The following is a 24,530-nucleotide window of genomic DNA, read 5'->3' as shown; positions in this document are numbered from 1 at the left end:
ATCCACATACCCAGCAGCCGAAGCAACCCAAGGAGGGGTGAGGTGGAGGGGGATCGAGGGTGCTTTTCACTTCACAAGTCAGTTTCTGTTTCAGGAATTACATTAGAGCACCTACTAGTATCCATGACAGGATAGTCCAATTAGAACACTTTTTTTTGTGCTCTTATATATTTTCTTTCTTTATGCAAAAGTTTGCTTAATTAAGGACTTCTGTCTATATCACTGCAAATATTGCTTACAAACATGGAAGTGTGATACCTGGCATGAAATGAAAGACTTTGGAAATTCAGTCACAACAAACAGGTCTACAATGAAAGCACAAACCTCCTATTTAAAACTAACAAATAAGAAGCTTTGAAAGGAGAATATATGAAAACATCACTGATGACTCTGTGTGTTGGTCTTTCTTCCATAGTCATTGGTTAGGTGTTTCTAGCAGCTTTTTATGGAGCACTTATTCTGCTTTGCAGCTTCAGTGAGCATCCACTGCATAGGTATGTTTGGAAGGCAATGAGAAACTCACACAAGCAAGTTGTGAGAGGTCCCTGTGGGTCTTGAGTTGCTCTTACCATAGGGGTGCATGTGGTCTCCAGGCATCTGGGGAGGGGTGAGACCCTGTCGGAAGGGATCTGAGCTGTAGACACTCTGCTCAATGGCCAGGAGCTGCTGTGGGGTGGGCAGAGCCGTGTAGGGGTTCATGATCCCTTCCATCCCAGCACTCCCACCACCATTTGTCTGACCTGTGGGCCAAAGAAGAAGGCAAATCATTCTCCACATGCAGCCCAGCATCCCCCGCTGCGGGGGAGGGCCACAGAACACGTTCTAAACTTCACATCCTCCCTTCCACGTGTCCCTTCCCAGCAGTGGCCTTTGCTACTGCTCCATAAAGAAAAGAGAGGGAGAGGGGCAGGTGAGTGGAATGCAGGGAGCCCTGGACTTGGAGTGGGATGTGCTGGATCCGAGAGCCCACCATTGCCCCTACACATGGACTTCTCCACAGGGCTGCTTAAGGGTCCTCACAACATGGCAGCCAGCTTCCCCAGAGCTTCTCCAAGAGAGGGTAAGGCAGAAATCACCACACTTTATGACCTAGTTTTGGAAGTCACATCCTAGGTCAGCCTATTCAGTGTCAGAGGGGACTACACAAGGGTGTGAACACCAGGTGGCAAGAATCACGGAGGGCCATCCTTGAGGTTGGTGACCACACAATCTGTGTGACCACGGCGAGATCATTTTACTTCCTGAGTCTTGGTTTCCTCATTTTTAGAATGGAAGAGGATGAGGTGGCGTCAGTGGGTCCCAGCCTGTGCCCTAGCAAGGATAGGGATGGGGCGGGCAGTTGCCTTGGAGAGCTTCCTTGAAATATATCATTAAAACAAAGGCGTTTGGCAGCCACCGAAGGGCATGATCTAAAGCTCTTTCCAGCATTACGCTACTCAGAGCCCATCAGTCAAGTGGGAATCACAACACTGGCCCGGCCAACCTCAGGAAACTGATATGAAGTCTCCATGAGACTTCATGTGCACTCCATGTGTGCTTTAGAACTACAACTTGCTATGTGTGTGTGCAGAATTTTATGAGAAAAAGAGGACTCAGTTCCCGCCTCCACGTCTTTGTGGTTCTCCGAACACATTTCCTTTAACTCCCAGAGACTCTATTTTCTACCAGGCTCTGCTTTCTTAAGTTGACCCTAGGAGGTGCCCTTAGAATTCTTCAAAGTCCCAAGCACTATGAGTTTGTGTTCTCATAATGCCTTGATGCACTCTTGTCCCTTTGAGTGTGTTGGCCTATATGGAGTCAACATGCATGGTTCTTCCTAAAGCCCTCTCATATCTGTGACCTCTCTGAACTTCACAGGGGCCCTGTGCCATAGGGCTGGCAGGCCTTATCACCCCACCCTAGGCATACATAGCCTGAGGTACAAAGAGACGGATAGGCTGGTCCCAGATCAAACAGCACTGAGGGTGAAGCTGGGGCAGAATTCAGGTCTCCTGACCAGCTTGCAGCTCCACCCTTCCCCAGCACCCACATCTTTGTTTCACTTTTCTCCCTGAGCATCTATCCTGCTGTTAAGATACTGTTTGGCCTAGAAAGTAAAAAACTAAGGGAACTCTTTGCTGCAAGAGTCCAATTCTAGATTGAGCCTAGCCCAGGTGTCAAGCCCAAGGCAGAGTCCAAGCAAGGACAAGGGGCTTTGTTTAGGGGCCTGAGAACCGATGTCACATTTCACAGCCTTCAAAGTGTGGTCCACAGACCAGCAGCAAGGGGAATTAGTTAAAAATGCAGACTTGCAGGGCCCACCCAGACCTTAAGAACCCGAATCTGTAGTTTACCGAATGCCAGGTGATTTATGTTCACATCCAAGTGTGAGAATGCCTGCTCTGGGGCACAGACCGACCGAATGTTCAGGGAATTCTGCTGGACGCCTGAGTTGGGGGCATATCCCTTTAAGAATGACATTGTTCTAACAGAGTTACTCTTGATTTTTTTCTCTTTAACTTCCTTGAAGGCTCCCACAACCTAACCGTCTTCACCCCCTCTCCAATCCTCACACCACCCCTATTAAAAACAACGACACATGAAGGTGCGTGCAGGTAGGGGTAAGGTGAGGCAGCATGGCCAGTGGAGCTTAGAACCAGAGAGATGGGTTCCAGTCCCAGGTCCACCCCTTACTCATCTAGCACCACAGTGAGTCTTGCAGAGCCTCTGTCTGCTCATCTGTGAGATGGGGATGCTGGTAACTTCTCCGCTCACCTGGGGCGGGGTGGCTGGAAGAGTCAGGTCAGCAGGGGTGAGTGACCTTGGGAACTACAGAAGTGCTCAGCAAAGGAGGGGATAATTATTTTACTATCCTTATTTTTATCATTTCACGTTATTTTGGGAAGAAGTAAAGTCACAGAGTTGTCTTCTGTTAAATTGATTCTCCTGGAAGGAGGGGGACCTGGCAGGATGAAAAACTGGGCAGGTCTCTGACTCTGTAGGTGGTCCTGACCCAGTCCTGACACGGTGGCAGCGTCAGGGCGAGGGGGCTTTAGATAAGGTTAGTGCCACCTCCCATCAGCAGTTCTGGGCCTGCAGCTCAGTGCCCTCAACCCTCTCACCGTTCCTCAGGGCTCAGTCCTCACTGGAAGATCCCATCTCCCTAGTGGGTGTGGGCTGGGCTTTCTGGAGCCCAGAAATGTCAGTCAAGGGGCTGGGTGGTTGGTGACCTCTGGTAGGAGAGGCCTGGACTCCCGCAAGGACCGGCGGGAGGAGCTGCCAGCTCACCGGAATTCAGCCTCTGGGTGTTCTGCTGATCTTGCTGCTGTTGCTGCTGCCGCCGGGCCAACTTCTTCATCTGATGAGGAGAGGACGAGAGGATTAGAAGTCAGGTGACCTGCCACAGCTTCCCGCCAAGGGGAAAAGGGCTTGCGAGTACAATGGAAGGACCGTTTCCCCAGTTTTTACTCAGTAAAGGAGCTGGGCTTGAGGAACAGCACCTTAAGTTGGATGCCTCGCAGCTGAGGGCTTTTTACTTCACAGCAGTGGAAAGACAGCTGGCCGGGAAGCGACCACACGGCTTGCCTTAGCAAGAGCAGGGATTTCCTCTCAGCAAATAAAACTTGCTGCTTATGTTGTGACAGTTTTATGTGAGGTATCAGTGTGGGGATGTGGGGTCTGCAGCCCAGCTTAGATATGCAGCAAGGGGCTGCTGACAGGGTGATCTGGGACGAGCCATGAGGCTGTTCCCCATCCACTCCTCTATCTGCTGCCCTTGTGTTTGAAACGCCAACCAGGAGATTCATGCTCTAGTCTCCCAAAGCACCGTTAACACACACACTTCCTGGAAGGAAAATTTTAACCCAATCTTTCTCAAACTGCATTCTGTAGAACATTAGGGTTCTCTGAGAACATTAATTTTTAATAATTTTGAATATATGTGTGGATATATGTATATGTGGAGAAAACACTGGGTTTAACACAAAAATTTCTTTACTGAAAGATTTCTCAGAGCTTCAAACTCCTCTGCTTTACGAATCCACAGGTTACAGGGCCTCTCAAATCTATTGAACCACAGAGTCCTTTCAGGAAGGAATACACATCAACAACCCTGTACTGAGGAATTCACTTAGGGAAATGCTACCTTATCAGATAATGAGAGATTAATTTATCACCCACTGAAGAGCAGGGTCCTAGAAAAATGGGCTACAGGATACATGCATTTTTAGGAGTAGGAAAATAAACCAGTAAAAGGTCTAAAATAAATAAAAGACCATGGCAGGGGAATACCGACCTTGGCAGGATCCAGAGGACAATACGATGGTTTGGGCCTATCTGGGGGGTGGGGCACAGGAGAGGTAAGTAAAGGCATTCATTCCACCGTGCCATAATGTTGATGTACACCAGTCATGTGTGTGCTAGGTAGGTCTATCCTTGAAGTTTTAGAAGAATTTGGTATCTGGGTTAAATAAATATGAATTAAAGAACCTGTTCTAACCAAGATACAGAAAAACATTTATTCATGCAGACAGCCAGCCAGATTCACAGTCATGGCCACTAGGAAAATAAAAGCCATTGCACTAAAACAAATGCCCTGTCTCTCCCCTTCTGCAGGTTGCTGTGACTGGAATGACTATTGTTAAGAGAATTTTGAATCAAGAGAACTACTCTATCTAATGAGCTCAGGTTAGAAACCCTGTCAGCAAGTACAATGTCCTGCTGCTGTTATTTCAGGAAACCAGCCCCACAGAGACAGACCGAAGTAAGAAGCAGATTACCTTAGCTCTCTGGTTCTGGAACCACACCTGGACCACACGGACGCTCAGCCCCGTCTCCGCAGCCAAAGTCTCCCTCACCTTGAAAACGTGGAACATTAGGAACACAGAAACATTGGCATCTCAGAGTAGGAGGCAGAACGTTTCCCGTGCAGTGCACAGGGACGCCAACAGGCCCCATCTTATCTAGGTGCTGGCTAGCATAAGCCCAACACAAGAACATCACTTCCTTTCAAGGGGAGAGAGGGTCCTTCGCCAGGTAAACAGAGAGAGGAATAATCGTTCATTTCGATGTTCATTCCAAGAGGTGTTTCTGGGTTTCTCTTACTCTGGAAATTACGCCTTCAAATGGTTCTTAAACACCAGCAAAATCTATTGGTGTGCTTTAGCTGTACCCCATACATATGCATTAACCTACTTAAGGAGAACTGAGGGGGAAAATCACTTTGCAAAAACAAATGGTTCCCTCTTGTTCTTCTCCTTGAGGTCTAAATTCATTGACCTCAATTTTCAGTGTTGTCCCTCATAGTTCTAGATGACTTTGGGCGTTTCATGAATATTCATATTCACTGAGTGAGCCCTGCCCAAAGAGAATAGGACAAGAGCCATCTGGAATCCAGCGGAGGAAGGCAGACGGCTCTAATGCAGGCACATGCACCGGGGTTGTGCAGAGACAGGACAACTGGGACCATGTAATGAAGACATGTATTTAAAGATCCGCTCTCCATACAGGCACAGGGTGAGGGGCTGGCAAGGTGGCCAGGAGGGAAGAGGCAAGGAGCAGAGACTTCTCAAGAGTGGGTCTGAGAGACACTGTGCCCTCATGGTTAGATTGTGGGGAGGAGATGGGCTCGAAGGGGCTCTTTGAATAAACACACAGCCTGAGCAAACTGGAGGCCTCGGGAAGTACTTCCCCTTTATCATGCCACTTGGGCTGGGGCTTAGGAGAAGTGGGATGATTAGACCAGATTTTTAAAATACATCCTTCTGCTAAGCCAACTAAAATAGCAGTGTGCCCTGGGGCCCCACCTCCACCTGCTGAAACCCTATCCATCCATCAGAGGCCCAGCTCAAAAGCCACCTGTTCCACAAAGCCTTGCCTGATTCCCCAGACAGAGGTGACCTTTCCCTTCCCTCAGCTCCCAGCTGCCCCCTGTTATGATCCTCAGAGCTTCCTCCTGGGTATTAGTTCAGTGTGCACCCATCTCTTCCCCACTGGTGGCCTGGAGGCTGCCCAGGGACAAGCACTGGGCACAGGCCATACAGAGGCTGGGAGTTTAGTACATGTCGGATAAGTAAATAAATGAGGGAGATGATAATTTGTTCTGTGTAAGCCTACTTTGAGGCTGTTTCACTTTCTACCAGCACCTGTCCTGGGGCCTAGAGAGCAGCAAGGGCGGGCAAAGGAAGATTCTGCAGGTGAATGCTTCCAAAGGGCAGAAGTGCTGGTGGACTGCATTACTGTGCAGCAAAAATCCACCCTTCCCTCCCCCGCCCACTGGGTGCGAGGGGTGGGGAGGGTGGGAGTGGTTGTCTGCTTCACTCATGCACTCACACTGGGCTTAGCCACGTGCCTTGCTTTGGCCCATGGAGTGTGAGTGGATGTGATGTGTGTGATATCCAAGGAAAGCCTTTCAATGGGCTTGCCCAGTGTGACTCGGCCTCTTGCCTTCTGCCATCCTCATGAGAACAGTGTGCCCCAGGTGGCTGCTGCTCCTTCAGCCTGGACCCTCGAACGATACACAGGTGGAGCAGGCCAGAACCTGAGCCCAGTTGGGCCACAGCCAACCCACAGCCTAGGAGCAGGGAACCAATGTTTGCCGGGAGCCCCTAGGATTTTGTTGTTTCGGCAAAAGCTAATACAGATAGGGATACAGGAAAAACAATAATAAAATTTTTAAAATTTATTTCTTCCAAGAATTTCAATTATTTTTATTGTATAAATGACTGTACCCAGCATGCGGCAGGCAGTCAATAAATGGCAGGTACTTAATCAATGGATGCAGCTATTTGTGGCAGAGACGGCTGACTGTCCACAGTATCCATTCTCTCCATCCTCCTGTTAGTAATTGAATCCCCAAGTTTTAGCAAGGCATGTGGTCACCCAGATAGACTCATTTCCCAGGCCCCTTGGAAGAGGTGCAACCAAGGGATTAAATTTTAGCCAGCACATATGACCGGAAGTGATGTAAACAGTTCCTGGGTATATCCTTAAAAAAGCAGCTATTGCCCTCCGCTTCCTCTTTCTCCACCATGGTGGCTGGAAAAATGGTAACAATTGGAGCAGCCCCTTGGATCCATGTGATGGATGAGAGAGCTGCCCCGCCAGTCTTGGATTGCTCACCTCTGGAGGGTGACATAAGAAAGAAAGAAACTCCTATCTCATTAAGTCACTGCATTCTTTTTTACATGAATGTCCATAGCAGTCCTATCTGTAACTGCCCCAAACTGGAAACAACCCAAACTCCCATCAGCAGGTGAATAGACAAACGAACCATGGCACATCCATACGGCGGAATACCATTCAACAGCAAAAATGGATGAACTACAACATGGATGAATGCTAAAATCACCACCCCAAGCAGAATAAACTAGACCAAAAAAGAATGCATACTACAAGCCACTACATTTTTATTCTCTTTGTTACAGCATCTCAGTCTATACCCCAACTGATACCTGTTATTCTTCTTCTTCCCATTGTTCTCCATGAAGGAAAGGTGTGAGCAAGCCGCCAATTGGAGTGGCTATGTATGGACAGAAGCATAGGGATATTCTACCATATCCCTGGCCACAGCTTCCATGATCCCTGGAGTTTCCAGTGGGGTTCAAGGTCACCTGCACAAACTCTGTCTGAACAGCCTCCCACACCCACAACACACAGCCCTAACCCCCAGGTTCCCATTGATACCCAGCGGAGGATGGAATGAATGCACAGAGAGAAGTTGGGCCTGGTCCCCTTTCCCCGCTTCTTTCCTTCTGTACCTTTCTGCACGGCTTGGAGGATACTTCAAACGAGGCCTTGAATGCTCTCCTCTGTTGGGTTGTCAAGATGGTTCGGGGACGTTTGGGGCGCTTGTGGTCTTTGCCATCCTCAGCAGCTCCTTTCCCTGTCCCATGGGCTGACTTGCAAAGACTTTCTTCATCATCACTTTTGCCTAACAGAAGCAGAAAACAATGTGTTGAGTCCCTCAAAGCCACTTCCTGGAGCTGTATGTTATTCCCCAACAGGCCCTTCAGTGCACATTCCCAGGACGGCTTTGCACATGAGTGCAATAACCTGTGCAGTACTGATTTGAAGGCCTCCAGCAAGCAGTGAAGAAAATGACTTCTAACATCCAGAGACAAGAACCAGAAAGTCCACCACTACAGCTCAGGACTTTCTCACAAGATGATGTCCTAGCTCCACGTTTACTCGCTGTGTGACTTTGGACAAGTTAGATAACTCCCTGTGATTCAACATCCTCATCTGCCAAATTGAGATATAAGAGAAGCTACTTCACTGAGGTTGTCGGCAGGATTTAAGGAGCTTATACCAATAAGGCACTCAGAATGCTTCCTGGCATACAATAAATGCCCAGTAAGGGGTGGTTCTTAATTCAAGTCTAGACTGGAGAATTTGTGTGTTACTTCCTAGACATGTCTGAAATTCTAGCCACCTCCAGGAAGTAGAAAATATTACCGTTGAAAAGGCCACAGAGGACCAGCATAGACAGATAACATAGGGAGTTAGTCAAAATTGCTTGTCTATAAAATAAATAATTCTCTATTAAAGTAACTGTATTTATTTATTTATGTGAATTTCTCCAACTCTAAGAGTGAGCAATACAAGGGGTAACTTTTAAAGGACATAAACCCTCCCACATACATGGCATTTTTTCCCAGGCTGCCTCTCGCATCCTGCAGACTTCACGCTTCTGAGAAGATGCTTCCAGGCTCTGGGAAACATTGCGTGGGAGACACTTCTTTCCATATTCAGGTTAAAATTCCACATTCAGATTAAAAGCCTTAGGAGGTTGTGTGCCCAGATTACTCTAACAAGAACCTCATTTCTCTCTGGGTCCTCACGGAGCTCAGCTGGCCTCGTGCCTCCAGTGGAAAACTTTGTCCCGAGGGCTTCCCCAGCTCCAGTCCCGATTCCTGATACATAGGAGGCTCTAAATAGATGTTGTGGAAAGGATATCTTTCCCCTTCTGCCTCACTGCCCTTGACAGTACAAATGAAAAAACCCACAAGCCAGTCCTGATGGCCTAGTGGTTAAAATTCAGCTCTCTCACTGCCTTGGCGGCCTGGGTTCGCTTCCCAGTGGCAGAACCACACCACCCATCTGTCAGCTGCCATGCTGTGGCAGTGGCTCAAATAGAAGAACTAACAAGGACTTACAGCTAGGATTTACCACCATGCTTGGGGCTCTGGGGAGAAAGAAAAAAAAAGAAGATGGACAATAGATGTTAGCTCAGGACGAATCTTTCCCTATAAAAAAAGAAAAAACCAAGAGATTAAAGAAGAAGAATCTTCATGACAAGGAGTGGCTACTCTGGCATCCCCAACTCTGACTGCTGCTCTTTCCAGCAGGTAATTCAGTAAGCTGATCTCAGTAATATTTTGGTTTGAAGGGATTTTATGATCTTTCTAGAAGGAGGTTTTCAAAATGGCAAGGAAGAAATATGCACATAAGAAATAAAAGCCTCAGAGAAATCAGAAGGCCCCAAAAGAGGAGAAATGGTAGGAAAAAGGAAGCCATTGACTGCACAGATTCACCCTTATAAGGCCCTATATCCTGCTGTTCAGAGACCCTCCCAAAAGCCCAGTCTTTAGTTAGGTCAATTATTCTCTTTGCTGATGTACTCCTTAGGGTCAAAAGGATGCTCCTCTGGCACCAGTGATGTCTTGGTGAGATTTCTGAGGAAATGGGGCTGACACCCCACCCCAAGGACCGTGTAGATCTCCCACAAGGCAGGTGACTAAAAGGGGCTAAGTCTAGAACAAATGAGTGAAAGGTCCAAAGTATAGAATATATTTTATTAACTAATTTTTTTTTTTGCTGAGGAAGATCAGCTCTGAGCTAACATTGGTTGCCAATCCTCCTCTTTTTTTCCTGGAAGAAGACTAGTCCTGAGCTAACATCTGTGCCAGTTTTCCTCCACTTTATATGAGGGTTGCTGCCACAGCATGGCTGATGAGTGGTGTAAGTCCTCGCCAAAGATCCGAACCTCTGAACCCGGGCCACTGAAGTGGAGCATGCCAAACCTCAACCACTATTCCACAAGGCCGGCCCATAGAATATATTTTAAAATGCAATTGTATTATCATCAGAATCATCATGTCTCAAACTAGTTATGTCCATAAAATGGTATTTGTAAATGTCTTCCAGAGTCAGTCTGATTCTTTTACCACCATTCCTCACATAGTTTGATGCAAAGATATAGTGATAACTAGGATAACGTAACTAATGAAAATTTAAAGTCTAAAACAATGCTAGATCCTGTAATAATGGCTTATATATGATGACACAATTTAAGAAAGCAATGTGGTATCATATCCCCAAGCATGGACTTTGGAGTTACATAAACTCAGATTTAAATTCTGGCTATGCCAGTTATGTGTGATTTTGAACAAATTCTCAGGACTCAATTTTCTCATCAGGGAAAGAACAGTGTTGTTGGAATTAAATGAGATGGTATAGCTAAAGGGTTTAGCACTGTCTAGAAAGGGTTTAGAACTTAGAAAATTATCATTATTATTATTTCAACATAAAAGACGTATTCTTGATCCAAGACACGTTTTCTGTTAATACTAGTCACATATTGATGGGAGTCTGCGTTAAGGTTTTTCAATGCACGTGTTCATTTCTCCTTGCAGACATGACCCTAGCCAACAATGAGAGTTGGTTTTGTGGAACGTGAGTGTATGAGAGCTTGTGAGAAGGAAGAGAAAGAGAGGGAGAGGGGGTGGGGTTGGTTCCAGAAGGAAGATGTGAATTCTGAAGTTTGTTCAGCGCCCCAGCAGGATGGCTGAGGGTCCCTGGTTTCCACCTACTGCTGCCATTGTATTCTCCCTTGCCTGGGATGCATGCACATTTCCCAAGAGCTGCTATTCCCTCATGGAACAGAAAGGAGGGGGAAAGAACCATCTCCTCGGCTAGCCCTTGGTGCCCATTTTGCAGGATGTAGAGGGCGCGACAGGTGTCTGCTCATTCATTCTCTCCACATCCCTATAAGAGGAGAGAGATGAAAACATTTGTTTTCAGAAGAGGAAGGAGAAGAAGGAGGAGGAGAAAGGGAAGAAAGGAGATGAGGGGAAGAGGGTGGAGGATGAGATTAAGATTTGTTTTCAATGTTTCTATCATTTTTTGTTGTGCATTTTCTGCCTCCGATTCCTCCTTTCTGCTATTCAATATCTCATTCTCTCCTCTGTCTCCTTGGGTCTCCCATTTTGTCTTCCAAGAAGCACTTCATTCTGTAGACCAGGGACTTATAAACTTTGTTTGTAAAAGGCCGGAGTGTAAATATTTTCCTCTTTGCAGGCCTTACGGGCTCAACTGAAACTCCCCAACTCTGCCATTGCAGGGGGAAAGGAGCCGCGGACAATATGAATGGGCATGGCTGTGCTCCAGTAAAATTGTTTTTCAAAACCAGGCACCAGGCCAGATTTGCCTGGATGTTATAGTTTACTGACCCCTCTCTAGACCTCTCATGACTTCCTATTCTCCATCAAAACTTACATATCCTGTATCCCATTCTTTCAGGCACTGATCCTAGGGGCAGGAAGTACTGCTGATCTGATACACTGAGGAGGCAATGACTAGCATGGTTTGATGTTCCCTCCCACAGTCAATAACATCTGCACATTGAACGGGAAATGCTCCAACCAAAGAGTCACCAGTGTGGAATTTGAGGTGTCCTGGCAGATCTGAGTGAGAGAGATTCTGAAGACGGAAGGATGGAGGGGCCTTTTGGCACTCTCAAAGTGCAGACAGAGGCCATGACCCGGCTGCCAAGGGGAATGCAGACCATCACTAACCATCCCCTGGCTTCTGTCCCCTGTGTTGTAAGGGCTGTGTTCACAGCTGTGCCCTCTGACTCTCTTGGGGAATTTCCAGGCTGCTCCTGGGATGTCCATGGAGGCTCCTGGCTACTCTCTCAGCAGGGGCAGGCCTGCCTCACTGATCCCAACTTCTCCATGAAGATAGGCAGTGCCTAAAATATACCCTTATCGATTTGTCCAAGAGAAAGGAAAGTTCTAAAAGAGCAGGGAGATTTCTCCCAGAACCAGCAGGAGTACTGGAGAGCAGAAGATGAAGAAAAATCTTCAAACGGCAGAGATGTGGGAGTGGAGGGAGGGGCGGCCCTTCTCCGTTGCCAGAGGCTCCCACACCCAGATGCAGGCCAAGCAATCCCTCATAATTTAAGCTGACACCCCTCAGCGGAGATGAAAGGAACACCACTCGCTGTCTCCGACAACAAATGTCAGCATCCCTGGAGGCCATTTAGACACAAACGCAGCATAAATCTGACTCCTAGCGGGGAAGTCCAGAGATTGTCTCCACGTACAGCTTACCAGAGTGAAATGAATTTGCTTGGCACGAAGTTTGAACATGTTTCTCAGGGCCTTTCTTTCCCCTTTCTTGTAAAAAAATCTGGAATGGTTCAGGGCTGTTGCTTTCCCCTTGCCTGGTCCTCCCACTCGTTTATGACATAAGCAATTGCAGATGAAAGACCCAGCCATGGTTTATGGCCCCGAGACGGGCTGCACTACCTGTGGGGCCCCACAGATTCATTTCAGTTGTTGGAAAAATCCCAACGGCCCATAAACAGTGCAAGAGATATCTGAGCTTGGCCCAGGAGGGAGGGTGAGGGAGGGGGACCAGAGATTCTCATGCTAGCGAAGGGAGAGGCAGGAACAGGCCTCAAATGCTTCCCCAGTGATGAGCCTCATAAATGTCCTTCAGGCTGGGGGAGTGGAGGAAGGGTCTGGGACTTGCTGTGAGTGGAGGGGGGAGAGAAAGATGTAAGGGAGGAATTTATGAAGACAGGATACATAGGAAGCTATTTCAGTCGCTGCCCTGCGTTATAGCACCAGCATTCCATCCTCCCTAAGCATAGCAGTGGTCCACCCAGGATGCAATGCAGCATTTAAAATCCAAGAGGCAGTAAGTGAAGTTCTCTAGAAAAGCAAAACCCTGCAACTACTGTTTTGAAACTGATTCAGACCAAAGCCAAGTTCCTTTTAAACTATTGGACTTGGAACTTGTTCATTTAATCATTTGCTCAGTTAGCATTTATTGCAGGCTCTTGGGTCAGGCACCGCACAGGGACAATTCTGGGATACAGAGATGATGAAGATCCAGCCTCTGCTCTCACAGACATCCCAGATTACTAGAGGAGAAAGATGCAGCACCAAAATAATAACTCTGCTCAGAGGACCTAGGGGAGGGGACTGGGAAAGGGGATACAGTGCATGTGTCACTTGAATTGAAAATGAATGATACAAACGATGAATGGAAGTTACCAGGTAGAAAAGGAGAAAGAGGGCATTTTTCGTCAAGAGAGCAGAACTTCTAATGTCCTGGAAGCAAGACACTGACCTGGGAAGGGAGGCTCATCAAACGTGGAGTCTCCTTGCATGCCACTACCTACTCAGCACTGTTCAGTCACTAGAAGGGGATAAAAAAGATCTCAGAGATCAGCCCCGGCTCTTAAGGAACAGAAAACTGGGTTAGAGAGAGCTAGCATGTGTGAAACAAAGCCTATATAATAGTATTTGGTTAAGTTCTTCAGGCATAGTAAAAACTGTTAATAAAAATGTGGGCAATTAGAAAAGAGGGGTGTCAATGAGCCAGAGGGGTTAGTGAAGGCAGGAGCTCAAATGTAATGGAGGTGGGAGGAGAGGATTTGGAAAGGCTGAGGGGAGGAACCAGGTGTGCTGAGAAAAGGGCTCAGACTGAAGAAAAGGTGAGAGAATGAATGTGCATGCAGAGATCAGTAGAAGGACCTTCAGACCTCAGGGCTTCTGCACAGGGTGCACATTCTGGGGGGAGAGGAAACGCAGGCTTGGGAGGCCTCTTACTCCAGGGGTCTTACTGTTCCAGAGCCGATGTCATCAGCATTGATGAGACACGGGGAGAGTTCTGCAGCTGGACCTACAGGGGGACAGTGTGGACCCAGAGCACAGGGCCCTGTGGACCAGAGAAGGCACAGACACCAGACGCTGAATTGCTGTGCCCATGTGTAGATGACAACACCAGGCCACCACGTCCATTTCGAAGACTGGATTGAGGAAGTGTCTCTGGTCCCCATGCTAGATAGGAAGCCTGAAAAAGAAGACGCCCACATCCCAAGCACCAGCTCTGTGCCAGGAGGGCCTGTGTCCAGGTACACATGTCATGTCATCTCCATGGCAACAGGGCATGGAAGGTTGTTTGTAACTCCCCCCTACCTAAGGAATAAAGGCAGCCTCAGAGAGGTTGAGGAACCTCTACCACCACTCAGGGCTTAAGTGGCAGGGCCAGGTTTCATGCAAGGCTTGCCTACTTCCCAGCCAGGCCCAGACACACCCCTGCAGGGAGGAGAGAAACAGACTTTTTAATCAGCAAATCACATACAAGCAAGAGACAGTGACCTGTGCATGTCCTGGCCTGAGAGTGGGGGAAATTTGGATGCTCCGTCTCCCACAGAAAGATCGCTCTTCATGTTGGAAGAGCATGTGGAGCAGTGGAAAGTAACTTCAGCCATGAGATAGGAGACCTGGATTCTAGTCTTAATTTTGCTCCTCAGCTGTGTACCCTTGGATGAAATTCCTCTCATCTCTGAGACTCAATTTCTTAATCTACAAAATGACATAAAAATTCCTTACGCTTACCTAATACTTTTCATGGCATCATTTTACAATCGTTTGGTTTCATTGTTTCTACCACAGCATTATGAGGCAGGAACCGTGGGTTTTTTTTTTTTAACACATAAGTAAACTTTGGAGGGTTGGGGGTGATCTCCTGCCCAAGGGCACACAGCCGGGATGCTCTGTCCTCTGCCTGCGTGAGCGGCCTCATGGGTCGTTGTGAAGATCCAAGGATACCTGGTGGTTGCAAAATACCAGGTGCTGCCCAACTGCAGGTGGCGTCACTCTTATTAAAGAGTGAGGAAAGAAAGGGCTCATGGGGAAGGCTTTCTGGGGGATGGACTGTCCACCCTGAGCTCCTGCTGGCAAAGCCGTTCTTTTCAGTCCAAAAGCAACAGAGCCTATTTTAAATCTCGGTCCCCCCTACCTCTCCCCTTCCTCCCCAGGAAGGCAAGCTCGGAAGATCTTCAATCACAGCACACTAAGCGTTTCAAGAGCAGAGCAGACAAGAGGCCAAGCTGCACTCCTAGTCAGGCTGTAGGTAAAGTGTCCCAAGAAGACACCTCTGTCCACTGCAGATGGGGGTTTCTGTGCCAGGCAGATGGAGGGACCTGCGGGTCAGGGCCAGAGGATGCCAGCTCAGACGTCCAGGCAGGCCCCCAAGGAGAGCTGGGTCTCCACTCTGGGACTGCTGGCAGCCACCACAGCCTGGGTGCCTCTTCCGTTGCTTTCCTTAGACGGCTGGTGCTCATGAAAGGGAAACCTCGTGCTTGGGAGGTTGTAGGGAAACATGACGGTATTGGTACTGATTGGTGGAATTACCGTGGATTTGCAACAGTTTCTAACTTTTTCACATTCATGTCAGCTTTGAATAGGCTTTTGCTAACATCTACCCTGACTGTCTGCCTCTCCCCTCTACACACACACACACACACACACAGAAGCACAGGTACAAATGCTGAATGCCCCTATTCACAGATTTGTCATATATTGGAAAAACTGATAATCGGGACATCAGAAGATTCCTCTACAGCAACAGTACTGGATTCAAATCAAGCACAGATAAACATACTAAATAAAAACCATCACTTGTACTGTTTTGATTTGGCCAGCCTCAGAACAGGAAACTGAGAAGCATATAATAAGTCGAATCAGAGGTTTGGGGCTCAGTGCTCAGTCTCGATAAAAGTTCCTTAACCCAGCCGCCCGATGATTCACTAGGCGTGGGGTGTGATATGCATGACATTGCATTAGGTTTATATTAATAAGGTTTGAGTGTGTTTGCTCCAATTTACGAGCTGACCTAAGTGGATGGAATACCATATCTCTTTGAAGTAGCCCAATTTTGCTGCATTAATTACTAGTCTTCAGGAGGATAAAATTATCTGAGAAAACGAAAATGTTTCTAGGCAGGATTGGAAGACAAAGGGTTAACTATCTCTCCAAATTAAAAAGGACCCAGACAAGGATCGTCTAGGTGAATGGGGAGTTGGGGTGAGCTGGCTAACATTCTAAATGTTCTCGTTGCAGAAGTGAACCTTCCCCAGACAAATTCATAGTAGACTTCATGCCTAGATGACCACAGCTGACTGGACAGCCTGTGACCTTGGTGGAGACATCCTGGTTCTGATCAGGCCCTCTGCTGGTTTGAAGAGGCAAGCTGAGGCCAATACCCAGCCAGGTCTATGCCTTCAGACTCTAGTCCATTCCACAAACCACTGATAGTTTCAGAAGAGCAGAAAGAAGTGAGGTCGGAGACCTAGCCTCTGTTCTTACTTCTATCACTCACTAGCTATGTGACCTAAGGCAAATGACCTAACCTCTCTGAGCTCTACCTTCCTAATTTGCAAAATCAGGGAAATAAAGACCTGCCAAGATACCCTGAGAGGACTGTTAGAACTCAATAATAGGAGTAGATAAAAGCACTTTGAAAAAAATTATAAAATATTATAAAAATGTAAGATATTTTAAATATTTTTATTATTATGCCTCTTGACTGCTCATGAATTTACTATATATCTCCACTGACTATGAAACTCCCATTCCTCATACAAAATATCCTGTCATTCCACAACCACAATTCCACAATTGTGTCATTCCACAATCTTGAGCATTCCTACCAGACACAGGATAAGGAGGAATGAGCAAGACCAATAAAATCTCTGCCTTCCTACCTCCAGTGGCAGAAGATAGACAATGAAGAGATAAAGAAAAACATAATTTAGTCTCTGACAATGTTAAATGCTAGGAATAAAAGAAGAGCAGTGCGCTAAGGAAAAGCTGGGGAAAGCTACTTTAAGTTCCAAAATTCTGTATGCCCCAAAAGATCCAAATCTATCTTCTCCTGAAGCCTCTCTCAACTCCTGTCCACATCAATTTCTTCCCTTTTCAAATACGCAGAGCACAAGTTTGTCTACCTCATCTTAATCACATGAGTATCATCAAATTAGAAGATAATTTTACATTTTGTTTTATATTATTTTCCAACCACTTTAGCTGAAAACAATATTATAAACTCTAAGTGTGGATTTTTTGAAAAAAATTGCACTGGACTAATATAGGAATTCTGAGATAACATACTTCCGGATGCAATATGGCAGAGTAGTTCAAAGCAGAGTTCTGGGCTCAAATATTTTGCTTCATGATTTCCTAGCTAGTGGTCTTGGCCAAGTTGCCTCTGCTTTAAGTCTTTCTTGGTTTTCCCATCTGTAAAATAGGGTTAAAAGCACCTACCCAATAGGATAATTATACTAATTAAATGAGACAATTTATGAACAGTATTTATGGTACTAAGCTCATGGTATCATAAGTACCATAAGTACCATTAAGAACTTAATAAATGCTGGCTAATTATCACCATGATTATAATTTTGCGTATCTTCTGTATAACCAGAATAAGTTTCTAGAAAACAAAGACCAAACCTAAATCATCTTTGTATCCTCCACAACACACCACCACGCTGAGCACTTAGGAGATTAATCATTAATTGTTAAATAGTTTATGTCCAATTAATACAGAATGAACAGAATGAAGCCAAAAGTCACACCGGCAATGCATTGCACTAACAGGCACACTGCGGAGACCTGTCTTTCCATTTTTCACAAATTTACTCATCAGTGCCAACCAACTTCCTGTGGATATAGAAATCATTGAAGAACTATTAGCTGTCTCCATACTTGGGGCTCAGCTGGGATGAAATTTACTTCCCTTAAACTATGATCCGAATTTCTCTTTCACATTGATATTAATCCCACTGGTAGTCCACTGTTTCATCAGTACGCATCCAGTTACACTTCAATAAGAAGAGTAGGAGAGTGGGTCATGAAAAAGAGAAATCCAAAATTACAATAATCAGGTTTAGAGAGAGGAAGAAGGGAGACTAAAGAAAAGAAAATGGAAATGGAGACAGAGAGAGGACAACATCATAGAGCAGGTACCATAGCACAATTTGTCCTCCAGCCAGTCCTCAAGTGACTGGAGCACGTGGTCTCCAAGGACAGCTGCAGAAAGGAGGGGGCACTTGGCCAGGAGGCCCTCAGCCCTGTCACGTTGGGCTGCCCTTCCTACGGGAGAGATCTTCAACAGACATTCCCATGGCCACAGTTCTTCACAGGTGAGAACACAAGATTGGGTGAGGAAAACAAGTATTTTTCACAGGAAGAGTTTTCCCTAAATTAACTATAAAATGAGTATGACTGTGTGTGGTGAATTCCATTACAACCATTTAGAGAGCATTTATGGCTATTACCCTCAAGTGAAATTGGTGGGGATCATTACCCTAAGATGATCTTGACGTTGATGAAATGCTGAGCACCGTCACGGTCACTTTGTGTAATTAGTTAGCCTTGAATTTGTAACACTGAAAACTCTTCTCAATCCTGGCATTACTTGTAAAGTATAGAGTTTATGGTTGAAATAAGGGTTAGCACAAGAATACCGTTATTTTGAACCTGAAACCTCGGTAACTATAGTCTAGACTCTGGAGCAGTGATTCTCAAATTTGAGCATGCCTCAGGGTCACCTGGGGCGCTAGTTAAACAGGTTGCTGGCCCCACCCCCAGATTCAGTAGTTCTAGGATGGGGTCTGTGACTTTCCATGTCTAACAATTTCCCAGGTGATGCTGATGCTGCTGGTCCAAGAAACACACTTTGAGAATCAATGATTTAGAACATTTCTCTCTCTCTCTTTCCCCACCCCTACCCCAGCAGGTACACATAGGGAGGTCTGGCAATCATAACACATTCTTACTTTCAGTCAACAGAGGCCTTCATACCTTTTCAACTACTCCAAATCTTCAGAGTGATTCCTGCTTATTTTAATTTTTATTAGAAGAGAATAAAATTATGTTTAAAAAAATCACATTTCCCCTTTAAAAATAATGGTGTGAGTAGAAGAACGGGGGGTGGGATATAGTAGAAGAGTGGGGATGAGTATATGGTGACCTGGAAGTATGACTGACACGAACACAGACAGCCCTTGGTAAGCATTGTCTTGAAGTCCCCTACCAAGAACAGGGGTTGGTTCTCCCTCTTTGTCAAGTGTGACAGCTACTTAACAGCAAAGCCATGATACCTAAGCTGGTAAGAGAGTGGCGAGCCCCTGAAAGGACTCTGCAGCATGATTCATCTCTCCTTTCTCCTCCCAGCAAGTTGCTCTCTTCTACCTCTGTTCATTATCACCTCTTCCAGGATGGAGGCAAAGTGCTGAGCAGCCCTTCTGCTTGTAAGACCCAGATGATTCAAAGCTACACATTCACAAAACACAAATGTCATCAAATGCTCCCATTTTGCTTAATGTCCTAGACCAAGTCTTTATTTATTTATATATATTTTATTTGGTGAAGAAGATTGGCCCTGAGCTAACATCCATTTGCCAATATTCCTCTTTTTGCTTGAGGAAGATTGTTCCTGAGCTAACATCAATGCCAATCTTCCTCTGTTTTGTATGTGGGATGCTGGCACAGCATGGCTTGATACGCAGTGTGTAGGTCTGTGTCCATGATCCAAACTCATGAACCCTGGGCCACCAAAGTGGAGTACACAAACTTAACCACTATGCCACGGGGCCAGTCCCTAGACTAAGTCTTTAAATGAGTCCTCCCATGCAGTCTGATGTCTCATCTCCACTGATGCCAGAGATCTGGAGCAAGAGATTATCAGAAAGCTTAACAATGGGGAAATACCTTGCCATTGTAGGCACAGTTGAGCTTGAGAAAATGTAGATGGCAAATGGGCTACAACAGTAGCTGCAGCTTAGCTTTGCTATCAAGGTTCTAAGTTAATAGAGCTTCTCTTTATATTGTCTGTCTTGTTCTATATAATGGATGTGCACCTGAGAAGTCATACACAGATCAAACTTCCATAAAGCTGAATTTTATTCTCCTGACATGAAGGAGTTCTTAGTTTTATAGATGCTTTATCTTCAGGGATAAATAGTTTTCAATATACAGAGGGGTCCTAATATTTCCATCATTCATGTATTTACCTAAACATTTTTTTAACCAAAAAAAATTTTATTGAAATATAATTGACATATAACATTGTGTAAGTTTAACATATACAATGATATGATTACCAACATAGCATTAGCCGACACCACTATGACATCACATACTTATCATTTCTTTTTTATTGTGGGAACAATTAAGATCTAGTCTATTAGCAACTTTGAAGTTTATAATACAGTATTGTTGAATATAATTGCTACCCTGTGCATAGTTCTCCAGCACTTATTTATCTACTGGTTCCCAGTTTGTACCCTTAAACAAAATATCCTCAATTCCCTAACCCTCAGCCTCTGGTAACCACCATTCTACTTTCTGTTTTAAAAATATTTATTTTGCAAAGGGCTTAGTAAACATCCATGAACAAGACAAAGGTCCTGGCTCAAAGAACTTATAGTCTAGTAGAGGAGATAACAAGTTAGCAGGCATTTATGAGGCTGCAGGAGAAGTGTCTTGATGGGGAGAATTCCCCATCAAAGTGTGATGCTGGGGAGAAATCAATGGGGGAGCATCTAACGTGGTCATAGAGGATGAGGGTGGGATTCCTCAAGAAGACGTGTGGAAAAACTAGGATAGACTTAACAAAATGAAATAAAAATAAAGGAGGAGAAGGCAAGACTATTCTAGACATAACAGAGTGAGTGGGAGCACGGACAGGCAAAGAGGGGTAAGTGGAGCTGACCGAGGCAGGCCTTGTCTTTTAGTTTTCTAAAATGCAGAAGCAACACAGTGAAATGATTAAGAGTAGGGGCTTTGAAGTCAAAGAAACCTGGGTTCAATGCTGTCTCTTTTGGAGACAAATTACTCAGTTTTTCTACATCTCAGTTTCCTGTACTGGGCACAGAGTAAACATTTAAGAAATGTAAAATGTTAATGTTCTTAGTTAGGTACAGAATCATAAAGTAATATCATATACTCCATTCAAGAGGGTCATATAAACATGATAAATGGCCAAATGTTTTTGCTTTTTATTAAAAAAAAAGGGGAAGGAAGGAAAGGGGAAAAAAAACTTTATTTTCAAACTAGGGAGACAGTCATACAAGCAGATCATTACAATACCACTTAAAGGCATTCTTTTGTTCATTCCTTCAGCAAACATTTACTGACCCCACAGAATGTTGCAGCCACTGCTCTTCCACGTTTGGTGACTACTGTGGTGAATAAAACAGACAAGACTCCTTACTCTTGTAGAATTTACCTTTCTTTGAGGAAATATATCAAATAAGTAAAGAATGCACTACATCATTTTAGAATTTAAAGAGAATTTAAATAGTGAAAAGTAATAAACAGAGATTTAAAACAGTGACTGGGAGATTTAAAAGAGGTGACTTAATCCATGGATAAATTTTTCTCTACCATTTTAGATGCCTCTAATTTTCTTCCTTGTCTGTTTTATGGATTTCGTAAGTTAAGGGCCATTTCTTGGCACTCAGATGCTTTCCTTGCCTCTCCTTTGTCTGCTCTGTATCACTGGGGGCTGACTTTGCAGGATGCTGCCTCTGTCTGGGTTCAGCCAATAGGAGGCATTTACAAAGAAGTCAGAGTAGTAGGAGAAACCAAGGTATTTCCTCAACCTCCTTTGCCTTGGGTGGGGTCTCTGGCAGCTGTTGCATCTCCTCCATGGCTCCAAGTCACACCTGAAAAGGCCCACTGAGTTTCAGCTTCCACCAGATGTCCATGGAAGTTATATCACCTGCCACTCTGCAGCTTCCCACTGTTGCAAATTTGTAGTGTCTCACCCTCCTGATCTGTTTGCATCTCAACAATCTCATCACTATGCAACCAATTCTCTGTATTAAACTCTCTGTTTTAAATGTTGACAGTTGTTTCTGCCCTCTTTCTTGGCCCCTGGCTGATACAGTTCTTGAGACTGGCAAGAGATTTCACAGGTTTGGCAACTGTCCCTTCCTTTATCCGGTAAGCATCTCTAGACACTCCATTTCAGTAGGCATGCGGAAACCTTGGTTAGCTCAAATCACCTTCTCACTCCCTTTGTTATTTTCCTTGGAACTAGTTTTAAAGGCTTATGCCAGTGTAGCAGTTAGGTAATGAGACAAGGCAATTATTTACCCCAGGATTTAGACTTTAGGTACAGGATTCGCTGGAAATCAATACTAAAGTTCTATGAGCAGTCAGCACCATGGCCAGATCCAAAAGGCCACAGACAAAAACTAGAGGCCAGAAAAGACTTGAACGGAAATTTATTCCAGGGAGAGAGAAATTGAACAGCTTATCATTTTTGCTAGTAGAGTCTCTCTTTGATTTGTCTCCAATATCTGTACTGCTCTGACATACACATACCAAACAATTAAAAAAACAAGTTTCGCCACATGCTGCAACACCTCTAGGAATAGTTAAAACTGAAATGATCTGTACAACTTGTTTTGGAAATTATCTGCTATATTTTATCAAATAGAAGATGCATTTAATTATAAAATATCATTATTTTATGGACCACCAAGAAAGAAAAAAATGTGACCAATTAAGCTTTGATACAATGCTTTCCCATCACATCAATGGTGAGTCACATCTCAATCTTGGAAATGTTAAAATGCAACCAATAAAAGTGTCTTAGAATATGAAATACAGCACTGGCTCTGCTTTAGGCACCTAAGTCCCCCTGAACCAGACAAACTGTTTAAGGGACACGTCATTCTAGAAAACCCCAAGGCTCAGGACCTGGGGGAGGGTATCATTAACAGAAGTTATAGATAGCCCCCCAGTCATTTCCATTATTAGTTCCAGACATCTCTCTGACCATGTCAATGGGCGAGCCCGGCAGTGGATAGGAGAGAGCCTGATACTAAATGTGTCCCCACCAATAACTATAATGTGGCCTTGGACGAGGCACTTAACCTCAATTTCCTCAACTATACAGTGAGGGAGTGGTGACAGATGATGTCTCAGATTCCTTTTAACTTAATGTTCTGTGTTTTTAAATGAAAGGGGAAAATACCAGCAAATCTGCAGTCTGGTTATGATCACTAATGTGACCAATGGTTTTCAGTCTGGAATGTTCTGTCCTTCAAGGTCATCTGCAAATGGATAAGGGCTCTTTTTCTGGTTGTGACAATGACTGGTGGCCTTATTGGCATTCAGTGGATAGAGGCCATAGTTGAAAAACAGCAACCTGTCTCACCCAAAATGCCAACAGATGCTCATAATGCAAAATGTTGACTGAAACCTTCTGAAAAGGTTTATTATGGGGAACAGAAACTTCTGAAACCAACCCTACATACAAAGCAATAATTCCCTGCATGGACTGAGATAAGTGGAACCAACAGGCTTCCCATTGCTGCGCCAAATTGTTCACAAATCATCAGGTGAACATGGACTTATGGCTTACTTTCCAGCTGCCTCTTGGTGGAACATGGTGGAAACAGAACAGCATCAGAAAATAAAGAAACCTGGAGAACATCTAGATCAACAACTTCACATTACAGGTGAGGAAACTGAGACCCAGATAAGTGAAGGAGCTTGTCCAAGATCATATACCTAGTAGTAGCAGCCGCAATCCAGGCTTCCAGTCTCTCGGCTTAGAGCCCAGTGCTTTTTCCCCACACCAAGTGTCTGCCACAGATGGGGAGAGGACAAAGCCCTAGACATTTCTGATTCAGGCTCCTGCTGAGAAGACTGGTAAACACCTGGGTGTAAAACTTTATTGACCCACTGCTCAGGGAATGGGTTATTCTTTTCTTTCCCCCCTCTAAATACTTCAGTATTAAGAATAATGACATTCTCACCTAACCATGGTACAACTGTCAAAGTTAAAAAGCCGCATTGATAGAATACAAATTTGAACCTTCCTTCAAATTTTGCTAATTGTCCCTCTGATGTCCTTCTTCTGGTCCACAATTCAACCCAGGAACTCACACTGCAATTACCTCTTGTGTCTCCTTAATCTTCTCCAATCTGGGACAGCTCCTCAAGCTTTTACTTTCAAAAACCTTCACTTTTGAAAAGTATAGGACAGTTACCTTATAGCAGGTTGATCAATTTGAGTTTGTCTGATGCTTTCTCATTATTCATTGTAAGGTACGCATTTTTGGCAGGAGCCGCCGGAGTGATGGTGCAGAAAAGGGCTATTCTGGTTAATTCCGTGCCCTTAATCTAAAGGGTTGAACACCAACACTCTTAACAACTGTTGATAAAACGTTTTCTAAAGTAAATTATTCCATCTTTCTGGTTCACTAATTAGAGTTTGTAGATATAATTAATCTTTTTTTTTTGTATGGTTCTTGTTTTTTTAGTAAGTCCTGAGGGGGACTGTTTTAAACATAAGCAATTGCTCTATACAATTGCACAGGCAGGAAGTACAGATCGGGCTGAGTGGGGACTGACTCTGAAAAACACTTTCTCAAGGTTGTTGTTTGAAATAAATCTTTGATATCAGCTTATTTTCTGATTAATTCCTTCTTTATACTAAAGGAGGGCTTC

At 44.9% G+C, this 24,530-nt stretch overlaps 1 protein-coding gene across 1 annotated transcript in view; it reads right to left on the bottom strand.

The window, feature by feature from the left end:
- Positions 1 to 24,530, bottom strand: part of LMX1A (LIM homeobox transcription factor 1 alpha) — a 153,820-nt gene that overhangs the window by 3,503 nt on the left and 125,787 nt on the right. Inside the window, exons 5-8 of the mRNA XM_023640808.2 lie at positions 7,737 to 7,909; positions 4,758 to 4,835; positions 3,268 to 3,337; positions 570 to 740 (exon numbers count right to left, since the gene is read on the bottom strand). Of these exons, the coding sequence (XP_023496576.1) occupies positions 570 to 740; positions 3,268 to 3,337; positions 4,758 to 4,835; positions 7,737 to 7,909 (492 nt within the window). The remainder of the gene's footprint in view (positions 1 to 569; positions 741 to 3,267; positions 3,338 to 4,757; positions 4,836 to 7,736; positions 7,910 to 24,530) is intronic.

Source organism: Equus caballus, chromosome 5 (assembly GCF_041296265.1).
Source record: "Equus caballus isolate H_3958 breed thoroughbred chromosome 5, TB-T2T, whole genome shotgun sequence".
In the NCBI taxonomy this organism is placed as follows: domain Eukaryota; kingdom Metazoa; phylum Chordata; class Mammalia; order Perissodactyla; family Equidae; genus Equus; species Equus caballus.
This window is presented reverse-complemented; position numbering and strand designations above follow the sequence as displayed.